A 21,186-nucleotide genomic window follows, 5' to 3' on the forward strand; every position below is an offset into this window, starting at 1 on the left:
ATGCACACCTTCCCCCCCCCCAAATTCCTCTCTTTCATTGGCGCTGCTTCCAGGGGGGCATTTTGCACAGCATGGCCCCCCCGCCTGGCCCCCCCGCCGCCGCTTTGCCCTAATTGCCCCTCTCTGTAGCCGGAAAGTGCTCATTAAGGCAGCTGGAAAACGGTGCCCTTTACATGCCAGGCCCTTTCATTAACTGCGGTGGGGAGGAGGGGGCACCGCAGCAGCCCCGTTATTACGGTTGCCGTGAAGTGCAAAGGGGGGGGCGTATTCCCAGGAGGGCGTGCTGGCTTGCAGGTGGGGTGTGAGCTATCCCGAGGAGATGGTGAAATGGGGTTCAAAGCAGGACGCCTGTCGTGGTCTTCCCTTTCCCCTCTGTGCAATCTGCCCCTCCCAGTTGTTTGCACAGGGCTGCCCAGAGCCCAGCACTTTCCTTTGGCTGGGTTGGGGCAGGCAACTAGTGTGAGTCAGATCTGTGGGTCAGAACAGAATAAGACTAACGGCAGAGTAACAGAATAACAACAGAAGAGCAGAAGAGAACAGCAGAATAGAGAAGAGCAGAACAGCAGAACAGCAGAAGAGCGGAATAGCAGAACAGAATAGCAGAATAGGAGATAAGCAGAACAGAATAGTAGAATAACAGAACAGAATAGCAGAACAGAATAGCAGAAGAATAGATCAGCAGAAAAGCAGAAGAGCAGAACAGAATAGTAGAATAGCAGAAGAACAGAACAGCAGAACAGCAGAATAGCAGAATAGTAGAATAGAAGAATGGGACGTGGTGGCTCAGTGGGTTAGGACGCTGAGCTTGTCGATCAGAAGGTCGGCAGTTTGGCGGGTCGAATCCCGAGTGCCGCGTAGCAGAGTGAGCGCCTGTTACTCGTCCCAGCTTCTGCCAACCTAGCAGTTCGAAAGCACGTAAAAAATGCAAGTAGAAAAATAGGGACAACTACGGTGGGAAGGTAACAGCGTTCCGTGCGCCTTTGGCGTCTAGTCATGCCGGCCACATGACCACGGAGATGTCCTCGGACAAGCGCTGGCTCTTTGGCTTTGAAACGGAGATGAGCACCGGCCCCTAGAGTCGGAAACGACTAGCACACATGTGCGGGGGAACCTTTACCTTTACCTTTAGAATAGAAGAAGAACAGAACAGCAGAAAAGCAGAACAGAAAAGCAGAACAGAAGAACAGCAGAATAGTAGAATAGCAGAAGAACAGAACAGCAGAAAAGCAGAACAGAACAGCAGAACAGAACAGCAGAACAGCAGAATAGCAGAATAGCAGAACAGAACAGCAGAAAAGCAGAACAGAACAGCAGAACAGCAGAAGAACAGAATAGCATAATAGCAGAAGAACAGAACAGCAGAAAAGCAGAACAGAACAGCAGAACAGAACAGCAGAACAGAACAGAATAGCAGAATAGTAGAATAGCAGAAGAACAGAATAAGAACAGAATCATGGAAGGGACCTTGGAGGTCATCTAGTCCAACCCCCTGCTCAAGCAGGAGAACTTATACGACTTCATTTATTTATTTATTTATTTATTTATTACATTTTTATACCGCCCTTCTCCCGAAGGACTCCGGGCGGTGTACAGGGCAATCAATATAAAAACGGAATACAATAGTTAAAAAACAATTAAATAATTATGCCCAAATTTAAAACAGAATTAAAACATATTAAAACCCCAACCCTAACCCATCAGACCAGGTGAGATTGCTCGAATAAATAAGTTTTTAGATCGCGCCGGAAGGAGCGAAGGTCGGGGGGCCATCCGGCCATCAGACAACAACCAGAGTCAGAGACGTTGCTCAGTCATCTTTGTATGACATACTTGACTCTCCTTGAAAAAAATCAACCCATTTGTGTGTTTGTACGTGAAGTGTTGATACCGCTTTACACGGCCTTGGTAAGGCCACACTTGGAATGCGGCATCCAATTTTGGTCACCACGATGTAAAAAAAGATGTTGAGGCTCTAGAAAGAGGGCAGAGAAGAGCAACAAAGAGGATCAGGGGAGACGGAGGCTCAAACATACAAGGAACGGTGGCTGGAATTGGCTATGTGTAGTTTCATGAAGAGAAGGACGAGGGGGTGACATGACAGCAGCCTTCCAGTATCTCAGGGGCTGCCCCAAAGAGGAGGGAGTCAAGCTCTTCTCCAAAGCGCCCGAAGGCAGGAGAAGAAGCAACGGATGGAAACTGACCAAGGAGAGAAGCAACCTGGAACTAAGGAGAAACTTCCTGACAGTGAGAACAATTAACCAGTGGAACCGCCTGCCTCCAGAACTTGTGAATGCTCTAACACTGGAAGTTTTTAAGAAGAGGCTGGACAGCCATTTGTATAGGGTTTTCTGCCTGGGCAGGGGGTTGGACCAAATGACCTCCAAGGTCCCTTCCAAATTATTATTATTATTGATCATCGCACAGTCAGCCAGATGTTCAAACTGGATTTGGCATTTTTGTCTACCTATGAAGTCCTTACCAAGGACCTGGGATAGGCAGATGTGGATGTTGGATGGTATTCCAGATCTCGTCGCAGGATGGAAGCAGTTCCTAGTAAGGCTGCCTTTCGCAATTGACTAATGGCGAATTTGTCAATGCCAGTGATGGCGTTCAAGTGGTGCTCCAGTTGTTTTGCGATTGCACCCAAGGCGCCTATTACTATTGATACTACTACCCTTGCTTGCCTTTGCCACAGCCATTCTATTTCTATTTGTAAGTCTTTGTATTTTGTTATCTTCTCCAGTTCTTTCTCGTCTGTTCTGCTGTCTCCAGGCACTGCCACGGCCACTATCCAGACTTTTTTGTCTTTCTTATCGACAGTTGTTAAGTCTGGGGTGTTATGTTGTTGTTGTTGTTAAACTTTTATTCATAAAACATGAAACTCAGTCAACTGAACACTCAAATTGACTGGCGCTAATGGTTGACACAGGTTGCTGCCAGCATCCTAGGTATCAACCAGGTATCTCCTTAAAATGTAAGATGTTCTGAGTAGCGCAGTTTTTTGTAGCTTTGCTGGAGTTATTGCAGGAAGCTGCAATTTCTTGATGTGTTTTGCAAAGTTTTTGGACATGGTTCCCAGTGCCCCGATGACAATGGGTGTCTCCGTTACACGTTTGATCCATAATCGCACAGTTTCGATGGCCAGGTCGCGTTTGTTGTTGTTGTTGTTGTTGTTATTATTACCTGCCCCTTTGGGGAAAACCTGACTCGGGAGAGAAGAGGGCTGGAGAGGCACTGGGGGAGGGCGGGGGGGCTTGAGGTATCTCGAAATAGCTGGTGGGAGGGGGGCCTTCTGACTTCATCCAGAGGTTCCCAGGGGTGGGGCAAGAGATTTCATTGGGCTGCCCAATTGGTCCAGCCAGTGGTTTTCACGGAGGGGAGGGAGGGTGGCAGGAGGGGGCTGGAGAGAGGGAGGAGGGCAGAGATATAGGGTGGACAGCAGGTAGAAGTCCAACAGGTGGGTGGTGCAAGGAGGGCAGGGAAGGCCCCCCATTTCACACTCAACCCTCCCATCTCTGCTAGTTATTTACCCCTTCTGGAGAAAGCAATCAAAGCGCATTACGCAATCTCTGTCCTTTGCTGAAGACTCTATTTTCGGAGAACTCTGAAAAAAAAGCCTGCATAAATCTGTAACCTCCAGTGTAGATGGCATCGTTTTTTATATATATATAACTCTGACTCTTAATTTATCCCCTGTGAGAAGGAGAGGGAGAGAGAGAGACAGAGAGAAGGAGGGAGAAAGAAGAAATGAAGGAAGAGAGAGAAAGAGAACAAGAGAAAGAAAGAAAGAAAGAAAGAAAGAAAGAAAGAAAGAAAGAAAGAAAGAAAGAAAGAAAGAAAGAAAGAAAGAAAGAAAGAGAAAAAGGGTAAAACAGAGAGAGAGAGAGAGAAAGAGAAAGGGATAGAGAAAGACTGAGAAAAAGAAAGAGAGAGAAAGAAAGGGAAAGAGAAAAAGAAAGAGAAAGAGAGCAAGAAGAGAGAGGGAAAGAGAAAAAGAGGACAAGAGAGAGACTGAGAGACAGAAAGAGAGAGAGAGAGAGAGAAAGAGAAAGTCGGAGAAAGAGAGAGAAAAAGACAAGTGGATAGAAATTCTCTCCTTCTGTCACCCCAAATCAGGTAGTCCTCAACTTACAACACTTCATTTAGTGACCATTCAAAGTTACGGCACTGGGAAAAGTGACTTATCAGCGTTTTTCACACTTACGATTGTTGCAGCGTTTCCCCACCACCACCACCTCCCCGGGTCATGGGATCAAAAGTCAGACGCTGGGCAGGTGTGGCTCATGTTTAGGATAGTTGCAGAGATGACTGCCAAGCCAATGAGGCACAGCCTGACTTCGAAAACAGACTAGACGACTAGACTAGAACAGAGCAGAATAGAATGACAGAGTTGACAGAGAAACAACCCCATCTAATGATAGAGTCATAGAATACCAGAGTTGGAAGGGACCCTGGAGGTCTTCTAGTCCAGCCCCCTGCTCAGGCTGGGAACCCTAGACCATTTCAGACAAGGGGCTGTCCGGTCTCTTCTTAGAAACCTCCACTGATGGAGCAGCCATAATTTCTGGTGGCAAGCTGTTCCATGGGTTAATTGTCCTCACTGTTAGGAAAATTCCAGGTTGCTTCTCTCCTTGATGAGTTTCCATCCCTTTGCTTCTCGTCCTGCCTTCAGGTGCTTTGGAGAATAGCTTGACTCCCTCTTCTTTGGGGCAGCCCCTGAGATACCGGAAGGCTGCTATCATGTCCCCCCTCGTCCTTCTCTTCGTTAAACTACACATACCCAATTCCAGCAAGCGTTCTTCATATGTTTTGACTTCCAGTCCTTTAACCAGAACGTGGAACTGCAGAGTTGGAAGGGATCTCGGAGGTCATCTAGTCCAACCCCCTGCTCAGGCAGGAGACCTCGTACCATTCCAGACAAATGGCTGTCCACTCTCTTCTTAAAAACCTCCAGTCTGAAGGCAACTTCCGCTCCCCCGCTTAATCGTTCTGACTGTCAGGAAATTAGGTTTGCCTGTAATGATCTTCCACGTGTCAATCATTTTTTTTAAAAAAAAATCGATAAGATTTTAACTCTGCATCCCGAATGCATCATTCAGGCCTCCATCTTTTTGACCCCCACCTAAGGACCCTCCTCTATTCCAGGGCTGTCAGCCAAATGTTCCAATAAGTCTGAAGCCACGGTTCACGTTAATATACGTAATTTTACCATGTGTGAATGCAACCCCAGGGCCCTAAATTGACTTGTGTGGACACAACCATTTTATTTTGATTTCCTTTGGGCTTCTACCTGAGATTCTATTTTTTTTTTAATTTATTTTGCTACCAAGATGAAAATGAACCACCCAGCCAGGCAGAAAATATATTTCTTTTGACTTTTCAGATTTAGGTAATCCCACCAGCGGGAGTCAATTTTTCTTTGTCCATTTATGAACCCCAGGCTAAATTTTTATCCATCCCCCCCTGCCCAGCATTCTCACGACTCAGCCAAAAGCAGAGATTTTATGCCTGCTTTTTTTTCCCCCTCATGAAAGCATTAATCTTCAGCCTAACACATGCTTTTATTCCCATTCTGTTTTGACATATGGCTGGAGCAATCCTGTCTTAACACACGGCGGAAATAAGAGTGGTTGACTGACGGATCGTTAATTCCTGAACAGATCCAATCCACTTAGGATCCAAGGGCTGGGAGCGTTCCTAGAGGTCTTCTAGTCCAACACCATTTCAGACAAATGCCTGTCCAATCTCCACTTGAAGACCTCCAGGGATGGAGCACCCACAACTCTGTCTGTCTGTTTGTCTGTCTCTCTCTCTCTCCATCCATCTCTATCTATCTATCTATCTATCTATCTACCTACCTACCTACCTACCTATCTATCTATCTATCTATCTATCTATCTATCTATCTATCTATCTATCTATCTATCTATCTATCTATCTATCTATCTATCTATCTATCTATCTATCTATCCAGGGCTTTTTTTGTAAAAGAAAAAGGTGCCGGAACTCACACATGTCACACAACCCGCCTTGCCTACCCTACAAGGTTCCATCCAAAAAAGGTGCCGGAACTCCGTTCTGAGCATTCTATGACAAAAAAGCCCTCTATCTATCTATCTGTCTGTCTGTCTGTCTGTCTGTCTGCCTGCCTGCCTGCCTGCCTGCCTGCCTGCCTGCCTACCTACCTACCTATCTATCATGTCTGTCTGTCTGTCTGTCTGTCTGCCTGCCTGCCTGCCTGCCTGCCTGCCTGCCTACCTACCTACCTACCTACCTACCTACCTACCTACCTACCTATCTATCTATCTATCTATCTATCTATCTATCTATCTATCTATCTATCTATCTATCTATGTCCATCCATCTCTATCTGTCTGTCTGTCTGTCTGTCTGTCTGTCTGTCTGTCTGTCTGTCTATCTATCTATCTATCTATCTATCTATCTATCTATCTATCTATCTATCTATCTATCTATCTATCATCTCCATCTCTCTCTCTCTCTCTCTCTCTCTCTCTTTCTATCTATCTATCTGCCTGCCTGCCTGCCTGCCTACCTACCTACCTACCTATTTCCATCCATCTCTATCTGTCCGTCCGTCTGTCTGTCTATCTCAGGGGACGCCAACCTCTGGGCCGCAGTCCACTGTTTGGAACGGGGCTGCACAAGTGGCTGTTTGGTGCACATGTGTGTCTGCTTAGCTCAACGTGCCGGACTGGTACATACGCCCACGTGCCGGTCCCCCTCTGCCCCCCCCAGCAGGCCAAGCCTTAAAGGCTGGTCAACTTATTTTTCAAAGCACCTGAAGGCAGGGGGGGGGGGAAAGAAATGGATGGAAACCCATCAAGGAGAGAAGCAACCTGGAACTAAGGAGAAACCTCCTGGCAGTGAGGACAATTAACCAGCGGAACAGCTGGCCACCAGAAAATGTGGGCGCTCCATCACTGGAGGCTTTTAACAAGAAATTGGACAGCCACCTGTCTGAAATGGTCCAGGGTCTCCTGCTTGAGCAGGGGGTCAGACTAGAAGACCTCCAAGGTCCCATCCGGCTCTATTCCGATGTAATTAACAACCCTGCGATTCATTTTAACAATTGTGGTGAATCACTTAACTCCTGGGGGGTGGGGCAAGGTGACAAAAGTGGGAGCCACTCACGAAACAACTGCCTCACATAGCGACGGACGTTCTAGTCCCAAAGGCGGTCGTCAATCAAGAACGACCTGCAGATTCTGCCCCCTGCCTCCTCCTCCTCCACCCGCTCTCTCCTTGGTCCTGTCCTTCCGGTCCTGAGCGCCACCCACACCTGCCGGACGCTAAAAGAGGACCACAGGGAGGAAGCCTCCCTCTTCCGCCTCGCCATCTGCCCGTTTGTTCCTGCAACCTGGTCAGTTCCCGCCGAGCCGCTAACAAGCAGCTTTTGAAAGCTAATTAGAGCCTGTTTGACCTCCGCTGCCTTTGCTTCCCTCGACAAGCCTTCACACCTGAGCGATGTGGGCTTGTGCGTTCAGGGGAAACAAAGCAGCACAAGGATGAAAGGGCCACCCGGGGCGATCTGAGCCGGCGACAGCGGCAAAGATAGAAGCCAACGGGGACTCGGGTTGTTGAATCTGACCCGCGTGGGAGCATAAATTTTTTCCCCCCCATCATCAAGCCGGAGGAATTACATGGGCCCTGAGAACAGGGCTGGGTTGGCCAAGAAAAGAGATTTTTCCTGAAAAGTTACCGACTGAAGAAGTATTAACCAGGAAAATATTGGGTTGTGCAGAAATGGATAGATCAACTTTAGAGATTAAAGAGAAAGAGCGTTCCGTTTACTATATAGAACTTGGAATAAATTCTACCAATGGCTAGATGAGCGAGTTAGAGAGAAAGGAATGGGACGTGCAATTTTGAATTTATCTGAGTAGGAAAAAAATTCAGTGCATTGAAAACTTAGTGTTGTCTATGATAATCGATTATACTTATCATTGTTATTAATTATTAGCTTCATTACTTTTATTTACGTGTATTTACCTAGACCAGGGGTAGGCAACCTTGGCTCTTTTATGACTCGTGGACTTCAACACCCAGAATTCCTGAGCCAGTCATGAAGGGGCCAAAGTTTTCCCCCATGCTGGCTCAGGAATTCTGGGAGTTGAAGTCCACGAGTCATGAAGGGGCCACAGTTCCCCCCATGCTGGCTGAGGAATTCTGGGAGTTGAAGTGCACAAGTCATGAAGGGGCCACAGTTCCCCCCATGCTGGCTGAGGTATTCTGGGAATTGAAGTCCACGAGTCATGAAGGGGCCATAGTTCCCCCATGCTGGCTCAGGAATTCTGGGAGTTGAAGTCCCCGAGTCATGAAGGGACCATAGTTCCCCCATGCTGGCTCAGGAATTCTGGGAGTTAAAGTCCACGAGTCATGAAGGGGCCATAGTTTCCCCATGCTGGCTCAGGAATTCTGGGAGTTGAAGTCCACGAGTCATGAAGGGGCCATAGTTCCCCCATGCTGGCTGAGGAATTCTGGGAGTTGAAGTCCACGAGTCATGAAGGGGCCATAGTTCCCCCATGCTGGCTGAGGAATTCTGGGAGTTGAAGTCCACGAGTCATAAAAGAGCCAAGGTTGCCTAGCCCTGGCCTAGACAATATGCTGTTTGCCAAATATTGAATGTTATTGGGGGGAAACTCTAACCCTCACCCCCCAACCTCTCCTGTACCCTATCCTAAATTCCCATCCCCTTACCCCCCTCTTTAACCCTATAAAAACTAATAAAAATTTTCCAAAAAAAGAGAGATTTTTCCCTTCGCAGGGCTGTTGCTGTGGCAGAGTGTTTTCGGTCTGTCTTTTCCCCTAGCTAATTTTTACAAAAATTACTGAAACACTCATACGCCTCCTCCACTTACGACCGGAATTGGGACAGGAATTTCCTTCGCGAAGCAAAGCTAGGGCGCAGTGGGCCTCGGCCAGCTTTGCCCCCTCTTTTGTTCAGCCAATCTCTGCAGGTGTTAAGGTAGTCAGTACAGGTAAAGGTAAAGAGTATCCCCCGCACACGCGTGCTAGTCGTTTCCGACTCTAGGGGCCGGTGCTCGTCTCCGTTTCAAAGCCGAAGAGTCGGCGCTTGTCCGAGGACGTCTCCGTGGTCGTGTGGCCGGCATGACTAGACGCCAGAGGCGCACGGAACGCTGTTACCTTCCCACCGGAGTGGTCCCTATTTTTCTACTTGCATTTTTACGTGCTTTCGAACTGCTAGGTTGGCAGAAGCTGGGACGAGTAGCAGGCGCTCACTCGGGATTCGACCCGCCAAACTGCCGACCTTCTGATCGACAAGCTCAGCGTCCTAACCCACTGAGCCACACCGTCCCTAATTTATAAAGTACCGCTTTACAAAGCCTTATGAAGGCCACACCTGGAACGCTGCATCCGGTTTTGCTCACCGCCTTGCAAAAACAATATGTTGAGACTTTGGAAAAAGTGCAGAGAAGAGCAGCTAAGAGGATCAAAGGCCTGGAGACTAAAACATCTGAAGACGGAAACATGGCTGTGCGAGGGGCAGGCTGACACGCGTGCACATACATGCGAGTCAAGCCGTGTGCGTGCCGGCTAGCCGCTTGTGCGGCCTGGTTGTGAATAGGCCACAGCCCACTAGTGAGCTGCAGCTTGGGTGGGGGGTGGGGGGTGGGGATCCCTGTTCTAACAAACCTTATTAACAGGTAGTCAACAACTGAGACCAAAATTTATGCTGCTAAGCGAGAAATGTGTTAAGTGAGTTTCGCCCCATTTGATGACTTTTCCTGCCTCGGTTGTTAAGTGAATCACTGCAGTTGATAAGCTAGCAACCCAGTTGTTAAGAGAATCCGGCTTCCCCCACTGACTTTGCTTGTCAGAAGGTCCCAAAAGGGGATTACGTGACACACACACCCCTTTGGGACGCTGCGGCCGTCGTAAATGTGAGTCAGTCGCCAAGCGTCTGAGTTTTGATCAGGTGACCGTCGTAAGTGTGAAAAATAGCCACAAGCCGCTTTTTTCAGTGCCGTTGTGACTTCAGTCACTAAATGAGCTGTTGTAAATCGAGGACTATCTGTACTGGGGGGGCGAGAAGGGGGGGGGGAAGGAAGGAGGAAAGCAGAGCAAGCCTTGGGGAGCCTGCACAGAATAGGCACTAGAGGGCGCCGTCGTCCCAGATAGCTCTACTCCGCATGGTGATTCATCCCGAGCCTATCAAATTAAAAGATAAAAATGGCTATGAGCAGATCTTTGGGGCTGCGTCCCCCTCCCTCCCCCCAAAAATCTGGTTGGCAGACCTTCTCCCCATTGTGGGGAGGGGGACACGGATCCCTGTCCGACCTTCCAGGGGTGTCCCACCAGAAGCATCCTTCCCATTTGCCCGGCAAGGAGCCAGGACAGAAGGGAACCGGGCTTTGAGCAATTAGATCAAAGACACCCCCTCCAGGTTAGCCCCCTCCCCACCTTCCATCCCGGCTTCTTCCAGAGGGAAAAATGTAATTTTTTCTCTCCCCCCCCCCCCCGTGGAGGCTTTAATGAGTACAGATAAGACCTGCGGCTTAAAGTCGTTTCCAGAACTGCTGCATTTCCACTTTTTAAAACTCATTTTCCAGGATGAGAAAGTCGGGATTCTGCCAACTGGGAAGCGTGCACGTGGTTGGGGGGGGTCTTCGAAGGGGAGGGGGAGGGCAGGGGACTTTTTGAGGAGGGGGGAAGACATTTAGGATCAGGGCAGTGAGGTCAGGGGCTTCGCAGAACAGGTGAGGCCAGCCAGCCGCTGACACGTGTCTACAGATACTTACAATCCACTTACAACCATCCCTTTAGTGATCCTTTGAAGTTATGTAAATGTAAAACGTTTTACATTTAGGGCTGTGGCAGGATCCCTGTGATCATGTGATCCACATCGGGATGTTTTTATCAGCTGGTTCCTCTTTATGACGGTCATAGGGTCCCGGGGTCACGTGATTAACATTTGTGACCTTCTGACATAGAGCTTTGGTCACCACAATTACAAAAAAAGATGTTGAGACTTTGGGGGGGGGGAAGTGCAGAGAACAATTAAGATGATCGAAGTCCTGGAGATTAAAACATACGAGGAACGGCTGCAGGATTTGGGTTTGGCTAGTAGTCTAAAGAAAAGAAGAAATAGGGGAGACAGGATAGCAGTGTTCTAGTATTTGAGGGGCTGCCACAAAGAAGATGAGGTGGGTCACGTTATTCACCAAAGCACCAGATGGGAAGGACAAGAAACAACGGTTGGTAACTGACCAAAGAGAGAAGCAACCTGGAATTAGGGAGAAACTTCAGGACAGTGAGGACAATTAGCCAGTGGAACAGCTGGCCACCAGAAGTTGTGAGCGCTCCAACACTGGAGGTTTTTAAGAAGAGACTGGACAATCACCTGTCTGAGATGGTATAGGTTCTCCTGCTTGAGCAGGGGGCTGGACTAGAAGACCTCCAAGGTCCCTTCCTTGCTCTGTCCTGATTAGATTACTTTCACCTTGCGTTTGAAAATTCACAAGATCCAAAATTCTGCCTTAAGGGGGATTCATGCCCCGGGCTAAGCTCAAGTGGGCTTTCTTTGCTTTGAGTTCTGGAGGTTGGGTGAATCCAGATGTTGTGCTCTGTAAATTCATGCAACGTGAGTTCAGCCATGTGGTGTCTTTAGTGTGACTTAAGCAGATGCATGAAGAGGGAGGGAGGGAGGAAGGAAAGAAGAGAGGGAGGGAGAAAAAGAAGGAAGGGAGAAAGGGAGGAAAGAAGGAAAAAGGGAGGGGGCAGGGGATGGAAAGAAGGGAGGAAAAGTAGGAAGAGAGGAAGGAAAGAAGGAAAAATGGAGGGGGGAGGGAGGGGGGAAGGAAGGGAGGGAGGGAGGGAGGAAAGAAGGAAGGAAAAGGGGAGGGAGGAAAAGTAGGAAGGGAGAGAGGGAGGAAAGAAGGAAAAAGGGAGGGGGAGGGAGAGTGGGAGGGAGGGAGGAAAGAAGGAAGGAAAAGGGGAGGGAGGAAAAGGGAGGAAGGAGATTAGTTTTTGAGTTTTTCGGCAAACTTTCCCTGGCTTCTTCCTTCACCCGGCTGCGCCATGCCCTCCCACTATCCATCATCCCCTGCCGGAGCGCCTTATTTTATTCATTCCCAGGATTTATTCCTCCCCTTGTAGCTAATGGTGCTTAGAGGGATGTGCAGAAAAAATGCAAACAGTGTCCGGCCCTCTCCGACAACCTCTTCATTCGGCGGGGGGGGGGGGGGGGGGGGGGTCAGCTGGCAAAAATGCTCTACTTGGGCCTCGAGTGGGGGATGCCACAAGGGTTGGGGAGGGGGCCACGTGCTCAGCCCTGGAAAAATTCCCACTCAGTTCTTTTCAGGCATTTTCCCACCATGGGTTAAAAAAAAAAGAAAATGAAAAAATGGGGGGTGGGGAATCTTTCTCTACCTGGGTGAATCCAGAAGGTTTGCTGGTGGATCCATAAACCGGGTTAAGAAGAGGCAGGCTTTGCTTGCTCGTGGTTTAACAGGGTGTGCAGGGTGTGTATCAGTTACTGTGGTTCACAACTGCTTCCCCTTCCCCGCCCCACCCCTGGAGGGGGGGGACACTCCGTAAACCAAGATTGGGTGGGGAACATAATCGTACAGGTAGCCCCACAATGTGCAGAACAACAAAATAGCAGAATTGCAGAATAACAGAGTCGGAAGGGACTTTGGAGGTCTTGAGCGGGCGGGGGGGCTGGACTAGATGACCTCCAAGGTCCCTCCCAGCTCTATTCTGTTCTGTTCTGTTCTAGTCCAGGCCCGGAGCCCAACATTTCTGTTGTTAAGCAAGACGGTTGTGAGTTTTGCTTCACTTTACCAGCGTCTGAATTTTGACCACGGGGATGTGGCAATGGACACAAGTGTGAAAAACGGTCATAAGTCCCTTTCCCCCCCCCCAGTGCCGTTGTGACTTTGAACGGTCGCTAAATGAACTGTTGTAAGTCGAGGGTTACCTGTGTCGCCGTCTGCCCGTATCTAAGGAGAACAACCTGGTAAAAGCCGTGGCTTTTATCAATCCAGTTATCCTTAAACCAGGATTAAGCCAACCCTGGCTTAACAGCCTGGGGAAATTCAGGAGGGGAGGTGGGGCAAAAGGGGGCCATTCTCTAAACAGGCTAAGCCAGTCCTTGGGAAGGCCCTGGTTGGAATGAAGAAATTCCAGATTTAGTTCTGGTTGGTAAAAATAACCCAAAGACAGCTGACTGGGGGAATGGGCTGGGCTGGGCCCGGCTGGCGACAAGGGCAATCAGAGGACAAACTGGTCTGTCTTCTTATAGGGCAGCTGAGCCCCCCACCCCACCCCACCCCCACCTCCAGAAAAGAAAAGGAAAAAGCAAATTTGCAGCCCTCAGAGATTCCTTTGTGATTCTCCAGGTGCATCTGCAACCCACAGCTGAAGACAAACTTCAATGAATGAAAGGAAATTTAACAGAGGCTAAGGGCAAAATTCTTCATTTCGGATGCAAAACTGCAAAGTGTGTGGGGGGGTGGGTGGGGGTGGGGGGTGTGTATTTATATGTTACTTATACATGTAAGGGTGTAGGTCTATATACATATTATTATTATTATTATTAATTTAATTTGTATACCGCCCTTCTCCCGAAGGACTCAGGGCGGTGAACAGGGCAGAATGAAGGCTACTGCTAAGCTTGTAAGCCGCCCTGAGTCTTCGGAGAAGGGCGGGATATAAATGGAATTAAAATAAAAATAAAAAATAAAATACATAATAAAAACAAGATACAAAAATTAAAAATTATTAAAAAGTAATTAAACAGCAATGCCCGTAATAAATTAGTACAGATTAAAAGTTAAGACCAATTTATAAAACCCAACCCCATCCCATCAGGCCAGGCCAGCTTGTTCAAAAAGGTGGGTTTTAAGATCGCGCTGTATATATGTATGTATATATGTTGTATATAGTATGTTTTAAATGGGTTACGTATGTGTATTCTTTGAGAGGAAGCAACTAAATTTCAGTTTTAATGTGCCATTGTGCCCAAAGGAAAAAAAAGACTATTAAGGTCTATCTATCTATCTATCTATCTATCTATCTATCTATCTATCTATCTATCTATCTATCTATCTATCTATCTATCTATCTAGTCTTTCTATCACTCTCTCTATTTATCTATCTCTCCATCCAACCATTCATTATCTATTATCATCTGTCTGACTGTATGTATGTATGTATGTATGTATGTATGTATGTATGTATGTATGTATGTGATGGGGGAAGCCTGGCTCAATAGTATTTGGGGGAAAAATATATATTTTGGAGCTGTCCTTGATGGCAAGAGAGTTATGAGCCAAATGTGTGAGGTGGATGCAAAAAAGGCAAATACAGTCGTAGGCATTTTCCAATCATAGGCAGTAATTAGTAGACTTTTATTTCTGTATAGTGGAGGGTGACTTTATTTTATTAAATTTATTTTATTAAATTTATATACCGCCCTTTCCCGAAGGACTCAGGGCGGTTTACAGGGCATTTAAAACAGCCAGTACAAAAGTTAAAAACAAATTAAAAAAAGATTAAATCATCCCTAACATTAAAAAGCCCCGTTAAAAATTATCAGCCTGGGGTTTCTCAGACTTTGGGCCAATCGCCAGGAGACGGTGAGTTCTAGTCCTGCCTTAGGCCTGAAAGCTGAGAGTGGTTGACTTTGGGCCAACACCCGATTGTGAGTTCTAGTCCCGCCTTAGGCACGGAAGCCAGCTGGGTGACTTTGGGCCAATCCCCAGTTGGCTGTGAGTTCTAGTCCTGCTCTAGGCAGGAAAACCAGTCCCTCTCTCTCTCTCTCAGCCCAGCCCACCCCACAGGGTTGTCGTTGTGGGGAAGTAGGAGAAGGAAGTTGTTCACCTGCTTATTCATCAAAATAATAAAGGTGGGCTCTAAGCACACAATAAATAACCAGGTACCCTTTTGAGCATCCTGAGTCCGGATGCTGTTTTCCACAAAGCAGGGGGGACAAAAAAAATATTGGAATTATTATCAGCCCCTGGAGAAAGGTCATCTTGCTTCTCCCTGGGTCTTCCAGGACTTCTGACACACACACACAACACACACACACCCCATGCAGTAACGACGGTGATTGTCCTTGGGTGTAAAATGGGTGGGTCGCCGCCTCAAAGTAAGGAAGAATTCCTGGCCAGGACCAGCTGTGCCTGCGGGTCCCCACGTGCCTGGTGGGCGCCGCGTGCAAATTCTGCCCCTTCCCCTTTCGGAGACCCTCGCGAGTCCTGCTCGGCCGGGGAGAGCCGGCGGGGGGGGGGCGGGGGGAGGGGAAGCCCAGGCGAGGTGCCGACGGTGGCAGGTGGGGGCGACAGGACGTGACAGGACGTGAATGTGTGTGTGTGTGTGTGTGTGTGTGATAGAGAGAGAGAGAGAGAGAGAGAGCAGCCGGGGGGGGGGAAGAGAAGGCTGGAAGGGGGGGGCGGACCATGCCTGCTTGCAAAGTCTCCCTCTCGGAGCTTGTAGGCGGAGGAGAGGGAGGGAGACTGCAAGGACCATGGTGCTCATCCTGCCCCACATGCTGATCGCTGCCCTTCGGTTTTTCAGGCGGGGGCAGCAGGTCTTCCCCAAGGCCGAGGATGCGGGCGGCGGCACCAGCGACTCCCTGCAGGTAAGGCCGGCTCGGCGGGGGGGGGGATCGGGGGGGGGCAGAAGGGAGGGGCCTGAGGAAAGGGGTCCCGGAGGCGAAGGGTTTCTTCCCCTCCGGCTTCGTCGTCTGTCGGGGGGAGGGGGTGGGGTGGGAGGGGGGGAGGGGGTTCCGTCCAGCCTCCGCTTAGTTTGCAGGACAAAGTTGCTTTCTTTCCTTTGAAGTAAGTTGTGTGTTTCTCTTTTTCATCCTTTCTTTCTGTCACTCTTTCGTTTTCTTTCTCCCTCTCCCTCCCTCCCTCCCTCCTTTTCTCCTTCCTTCCTTCCTTCCTCCTCCTCCTCTTCTTTCTTTCTTTCTTTCTTTCTTTCTTTCTTTCTTTCTTTCTCCTTCCTTCCTTCCTTCCTTCCTTCCTTCCTTCCTTCCTTCCTTCCTTCCTTCCTTCCTCCCTCCTCTTTCTTTCTTTCTTTCTTTCTTTCTTTCTTTCTTTCTTTCTCCTTCCTTCCTTCCTCCTCTTTCTTTCTTTCTTTCTTTCTTTCTTTCTTTCTTTCTTTCTTTCTTTCTTTCTTTCTTTCTTTCTTTCTTTCCCTTCCATCCATCCATCCATCCATCTTTCCTCCCTCCCCTTTTTTCCTTTCTTCTTTCCTCCCTCCCTCCCTCCCTCCCTCCCCCTTCCTCTGACACTCCGGCTACCTTCCTGCCTGCTTTCGCTCCTCGGGGCGCCCAGTTCTTTCGGCCACCCACCCCCCCTCCGCCCCTTGCAGGGAGGAGGGGGAGGGGATTTCCTCCGCCTCCCGGGTCCGCCGGGCCTCGGGCTGGCCTTCGGAGTCCCACCGCTCCGGGCTGGGCTGCAGGCTCTGCAATGCAGGAGTTCCCCCCCCCACCCCCGGCGCAGCGCACCGGAGAGGCCGCGCGAGGCGGGCGAAGTTGCCGGGACTGAGCATCCGCAGGGGCGCCGCGGGGGTCTTTGGCTCCCGCAAATGGCACGCTTGGGGTGTACCTGTGGGGGTGGGGGTGGGTGTGTGTAAAAATTCAGCCCCTCCTCATTCCCCCCCCTCGTTCGCCCTCACACGCTGTTGGGTGAGTTGTGCAAAGTAGGAGACGCTTTGTGGATCTCCCCTCGCTTGGCCTTACAAGAATAGCCAACAGCAAAGTCTAGTCTAGGCTGGGGAATAAAAATAAAAGTCTCTAAATGCATTCTCATTCTCTCTCTCTCTCTCTCTCTCTCTCACACACACACACACACACACACACACACACAGAGAGAGAGAGAGAGAGAGAGAGAGAGAGAGAGAGAGAGAGAGAGAGAGAGAGAGAGAGAGAGAGAGAGAGAGAGAGAGAGAGAGAGAAGAAACCAGCTCTTCTTTGAAAGTATCTTTATCTTTCTTTCCTTCTTTCTTTCCTTCTTTCTTCTCACACCCACAGAGACACACCCTCCACTCTTCAGAAGCAATAGAGATTATTTCCCTTTCCATTCTCTGGCTGCTCAACTGGCTGCTGATGAACCTCTAATCCACTTCTTAAAGATTCTCTTTGAAGTAACTCTGCCTGGGAGGGCCTTGGCAAGCTTCTGGCTCCCACAAAGCTCTTCCCACCAGCACTGATGCTGTTACCTATTTGGGGTCATGAAATGTTTGCAAGGAAACCACCCAGCTCAGAGAGCACCAGGGACCCCACAGTCCTCCTCCTCCTCCTCCCCTTATAGCACTGATGATGTTACCCAGTTGGGTCATGAAATATTGTAAAAAAAGCCACCAAGCTCAGAGAGCACCAAGGACCTCACAGCTGCCCCTCCTCCTCCTCCTCCCCCTCCTCCCCCTCCCTTCTAGCACTGATGACATTCCCTAGTTGGGTCATGAAAAGTGTGCAGTTAGAAACACCAACCTCAGAGAGCACCAAGGACCCCACAGTCCTCCACCTCCCTCCTCCTCCACCTCCTCCTCCTCCTCCTCCTCCTCCTCCTCCTCCTCCCTTCTAGCACTGATGACGTTCCCTAGCTGGGTGGTGAGATGTCTGCAAGGAAACCACCCAGCTCAGGGAGCACCAAGGACCCCACAGTCCCCCTCCTCCTCCTCCTCCTCCTCCTCCCTTCTAGCACTGATGACGTTCCCTAGCTGGGTGGTGAGATGTCTGCAAGGAAACCACCCAGCTCAGGGAGCACCAAGGACCCAACAGTCCCCCTCCTCCTCCTCCTCCTCCTCCTCCCCCCCTTCTAGCACTGATGACGTTCCCTAGCTGGGTGGTGAGATGTCTGCAAGGAAACCACCCAGCTCAGAGAGCACCAGGGACCCCACAGTCCACCACCTCCTCCTCCTCCTCCTCTCCTCCTCCTCCTCCTCCTCCCTTCTAGCACTGATGACGTTCCCTAGCTGGGTGGTGAGATGTCTGCAAGGAAACCACCCAGCTCAGAGAGCACCAGGGACCCCACAGTCCACCACCTCCTCCTCCTCCTCCTCCTCCTCCCTCCTCCTCCTCCTCCTCCCCTTCTAGCACTGATGACGTTCCCTAGCTGGGTGGTGAGATGTCTGCAAGGAAACCACCCAGCTCAGGGAGCACCAAGGACCCCACAGTCCCCCTCCTCCTCCTCCTCCTCCTCCTCCCTTCTAGCACTGATGACGTTCCCTAGCTGGGTGGTGAGATGTCTACAAGGAAACCACCCAGCTCAGGGAGCACCAAGGACCCCACAGTCCCCTCCTCCTCCTCCTCCTCCTCCTCCCCCCCCTTCTAGCACTGATGACGTTCCCTAGCTGGGTGGTGAGATGTCTGCAAGGAAACCACCCAGCTCAGAGAGCACCAGGGACCCCCACAGTCCACCACCTCCTCCTCCTCCTCCTCCTCCTCCTCCTCCTCCTCCTCCTTCCTCCTCCTCCCTTCTAGCACTGATGACGTTCCCTAGCTGGGTGGTGAGATGTCTGCAAGGAAACCACCCAGCTCAGGGAGCACCAAGGACCCCACAGTCCCCCTCCTCCTCCTCCTCCTCCTCCTCCTCCTCCTCCTCCTCCTCCCTTCTAGCACTGATGACGTTCCCTAGCTGGGTGGTGAGATGTCTGCAAGGAAACCACCCAGCTCAGAGAGCACCAAGGACCCCACAGTCCCCTCCTCCTCCTCCTCCTCCTCCTCCTCCCCCCCTTCTAGGCACTGATGACGTTCCCTAGCTGGGTGGTGAGATGTCTGCAAGGAAACCACCCAGCTCAGGGAGCACCAAGGACCCCACAGTCCCCCTCCTCCTCCTCCTCCTCCTCCCTCTCCCCCCCCTTCTAGCACTGATGACGTTCCCTAGCTGGGTGGTGAGATGTCTGCAAGGAAACCACCCAGCTCAGGGAGCACCAAGGACCCCACAGTCCCCCTCCTCCTCCTCCTCCTCCTCCTCCCCCCCTTCTAGCACTGATGACGTTCCCTAGCTGGGTGGTGAGATGTCTGCAAGGAAACCACCCAGCTCAGGGAGCACCAAGGACCCCACAGTCCCCCTCCTCCTCCTCCTCCTCCTCCTCCTCCCCCCCTTCTAGCACTGATGACGTTCCCTAGCTGGGTGGTGAGATGTCTGCAAGGAAACCACCCAGCTCAGGGAGCACCAAGGACCCCACAGTCCCCCCTCCTCCTCCTCTCCTCCTCCTCCTCCTCCTCCTCCTCCCCTTCTAGCACTGATGACGTTCCCTAGCTGGGTGGTGAGATGTCTGCAAGGAAACCACCCAGCTCAGAGAGCACCAGGGACCCCACAGTTCAACCCCACAGTTCAACAGCTGTTCTCCTTTACTGGTCCGATGCTCCTCCTCCGAAAAGCCCCGTCTGTTTTCTTCAACTTTCCAAGGCTCGGGAAGTTCAAAGTTTCCAGGCTCCCTTTACTTCTGCCGGTTCCCCCCCCTCCCATTCCTGTTTCACCACCCTGAGCAGAATGCGGAAGCTGCTCCTGAAAGAAAATCAATCTCTTTTATGATCAAGGATGCCTTTCTGTGAAACCCCCCACCTCAGCGCCTTCCTGCTGGGCTTGTCAGTTTAACCTTGTTCTCCTGGAGAGGTCTGTTCTCGTCGGAGACAATTCCCGTTCTTCCTTGATCACCAAACCAGCAGAAACAGGCCGGCCTCGTGTAGCGTGAAATTTTTTTCTGCTTTCCTGGCAGGACTTGGTGTTGCGTTAAGTCTTGACACGGCGGATGATGTACACAACAAGCAGACAGGAAAGGAGAATACAAGATGCTTCGTGGAAGCCGTGTTTGGGTGGAAGCAACTGCATTCCTAAGAACGGGTGTGGATATGGGGGTTGGACTAGAAGACCTCAGAAGCTATTCTATTCTATTCTATTCTATTCTGTTCTATTCTATTCTATTCTATTCTATTCTATTCTATTCTATTCTATTCTATTCTATTCTATTCTATTCTATTCTATTCTATCCCATAATTCTATTCTATTCTATTCTATTCTATTCTATTCTATTCTATTCTATTCTATTCTATTCTATTCTATTCTATCCCATAATTCTATTCTATTCTATTCTATTCTATTCTATTCTATTCTATTCTATTCTATTCTATTCTATTCTATTCTATTCTATTCTATTCTATTCTATTCTATTCTATTCTTATTCTATCTGTAATTCTATTCTATTCTATTCTGTTCTGTTCTGTCTGTTCGTAATTCTATTCCTATTTTATTCTATCTCTAATTCTATTCTATTCTATTCTGTTCTGTTCTGTTCTGTTCCGTTCTGTTCCATTCCGTGTTTCTATTCTATTTCCATTTCCATTTCCGTTTCCGTTTCCATTTCCTGTTTTTCAATTCTATTCCTATTTTTATTCTATCTCTAATTCTATTCTATCTGTAATTCTATTCTATTTGTAATTCTATTCTATTTGTAATTCTATTCTATTCTATTCTATTCTATTCTATTCTATTCTATTCTATTCTATTCTATTCTATTCTATTCTATTCTATTCTATTCTATTCTATTCTATTCTATTCTAATCCAGCAGCTGGAATTTTCTCTAAAATGTGTTGGCTGAGCTAACGTACAGCAGGGGGCACCATTGTGCTGATTTTGTTTAAACCTGAACATATAACCAGGATGGATCTAGTTCTTTCTTGGAAAAGAGACCACCAGGAAATCCCAAAGTGGATAGATACAGACGGATCAATAGATGATAGATATATAATAGATGATGAATAGATGAATAGATGATAGATAGATAGACAGACAGACAGACAGAGACAGACAGAGATGAGAGATAGATGAGAGAAATTAAATCAAGGTTGACTCAGCCTTCCATCCTTCCGAGGTAGGTAAAATGAGGACCCAGATTGTTGGGGGCAATAAGCTGACTTTGTAATAATGCCGCTTGGGTGTGTGTGTGTGAAAGCCCTAATAAGCAGGCATAGACATAGAACGAAGGCTACTGCTAAGCTTGTAAGCCGCCCTGAGTCTTCGGAGAAGGGCGGGATATAAATGGAATTAAAATAAATAAATAAAATAAATAAATAAATGGATAGCTAGAGGATAGATAGATAGATAGATAGATAGATAGATAGATAGACAGACAGACAGACAGACAGACAGACAGACAGACAGACAGACGAGAGATAGATGAGAGAA

The 21,186-nt window shown here is 49.0% G+C and overlaps 1 protein-coding gene across 1 annotated transcript in view; it reads left to right on the top strand.

Annotated features, from left to right (window-relative positions):
* Positions 1 to 15,514: 15,514 nt before the first annotated feature.
* Positions 15,515 to 21,186, top strand: part of PDE2A (phosphodiesterase 2A) — a gene marked incomplete at both ends in the record, with an annotated part of 242,468 nt that continues 236,796 nt past the window's right edge. The window contains one exon of the mRNA XM_081327693.1: positions 15,515 to 15,628. Coding sequence (XP_081183819.1) covers positions 15,515 to 15,628 — 114 coding nt within the window. The remainder of the gene's footprint in view (positions 15,629 to 21,186) is intronic.

Source organism: Vipera berus, assembly GCF_964194415.1.
Source record: "Vipera berus genome assembly, chromosome: 4".
Classification (NCBI taxonomy): Eukaryota; Metazoa; Chordata; class Lepidosauria; order Squamata; family Viperidae; genus Vipera; species Vipera berus.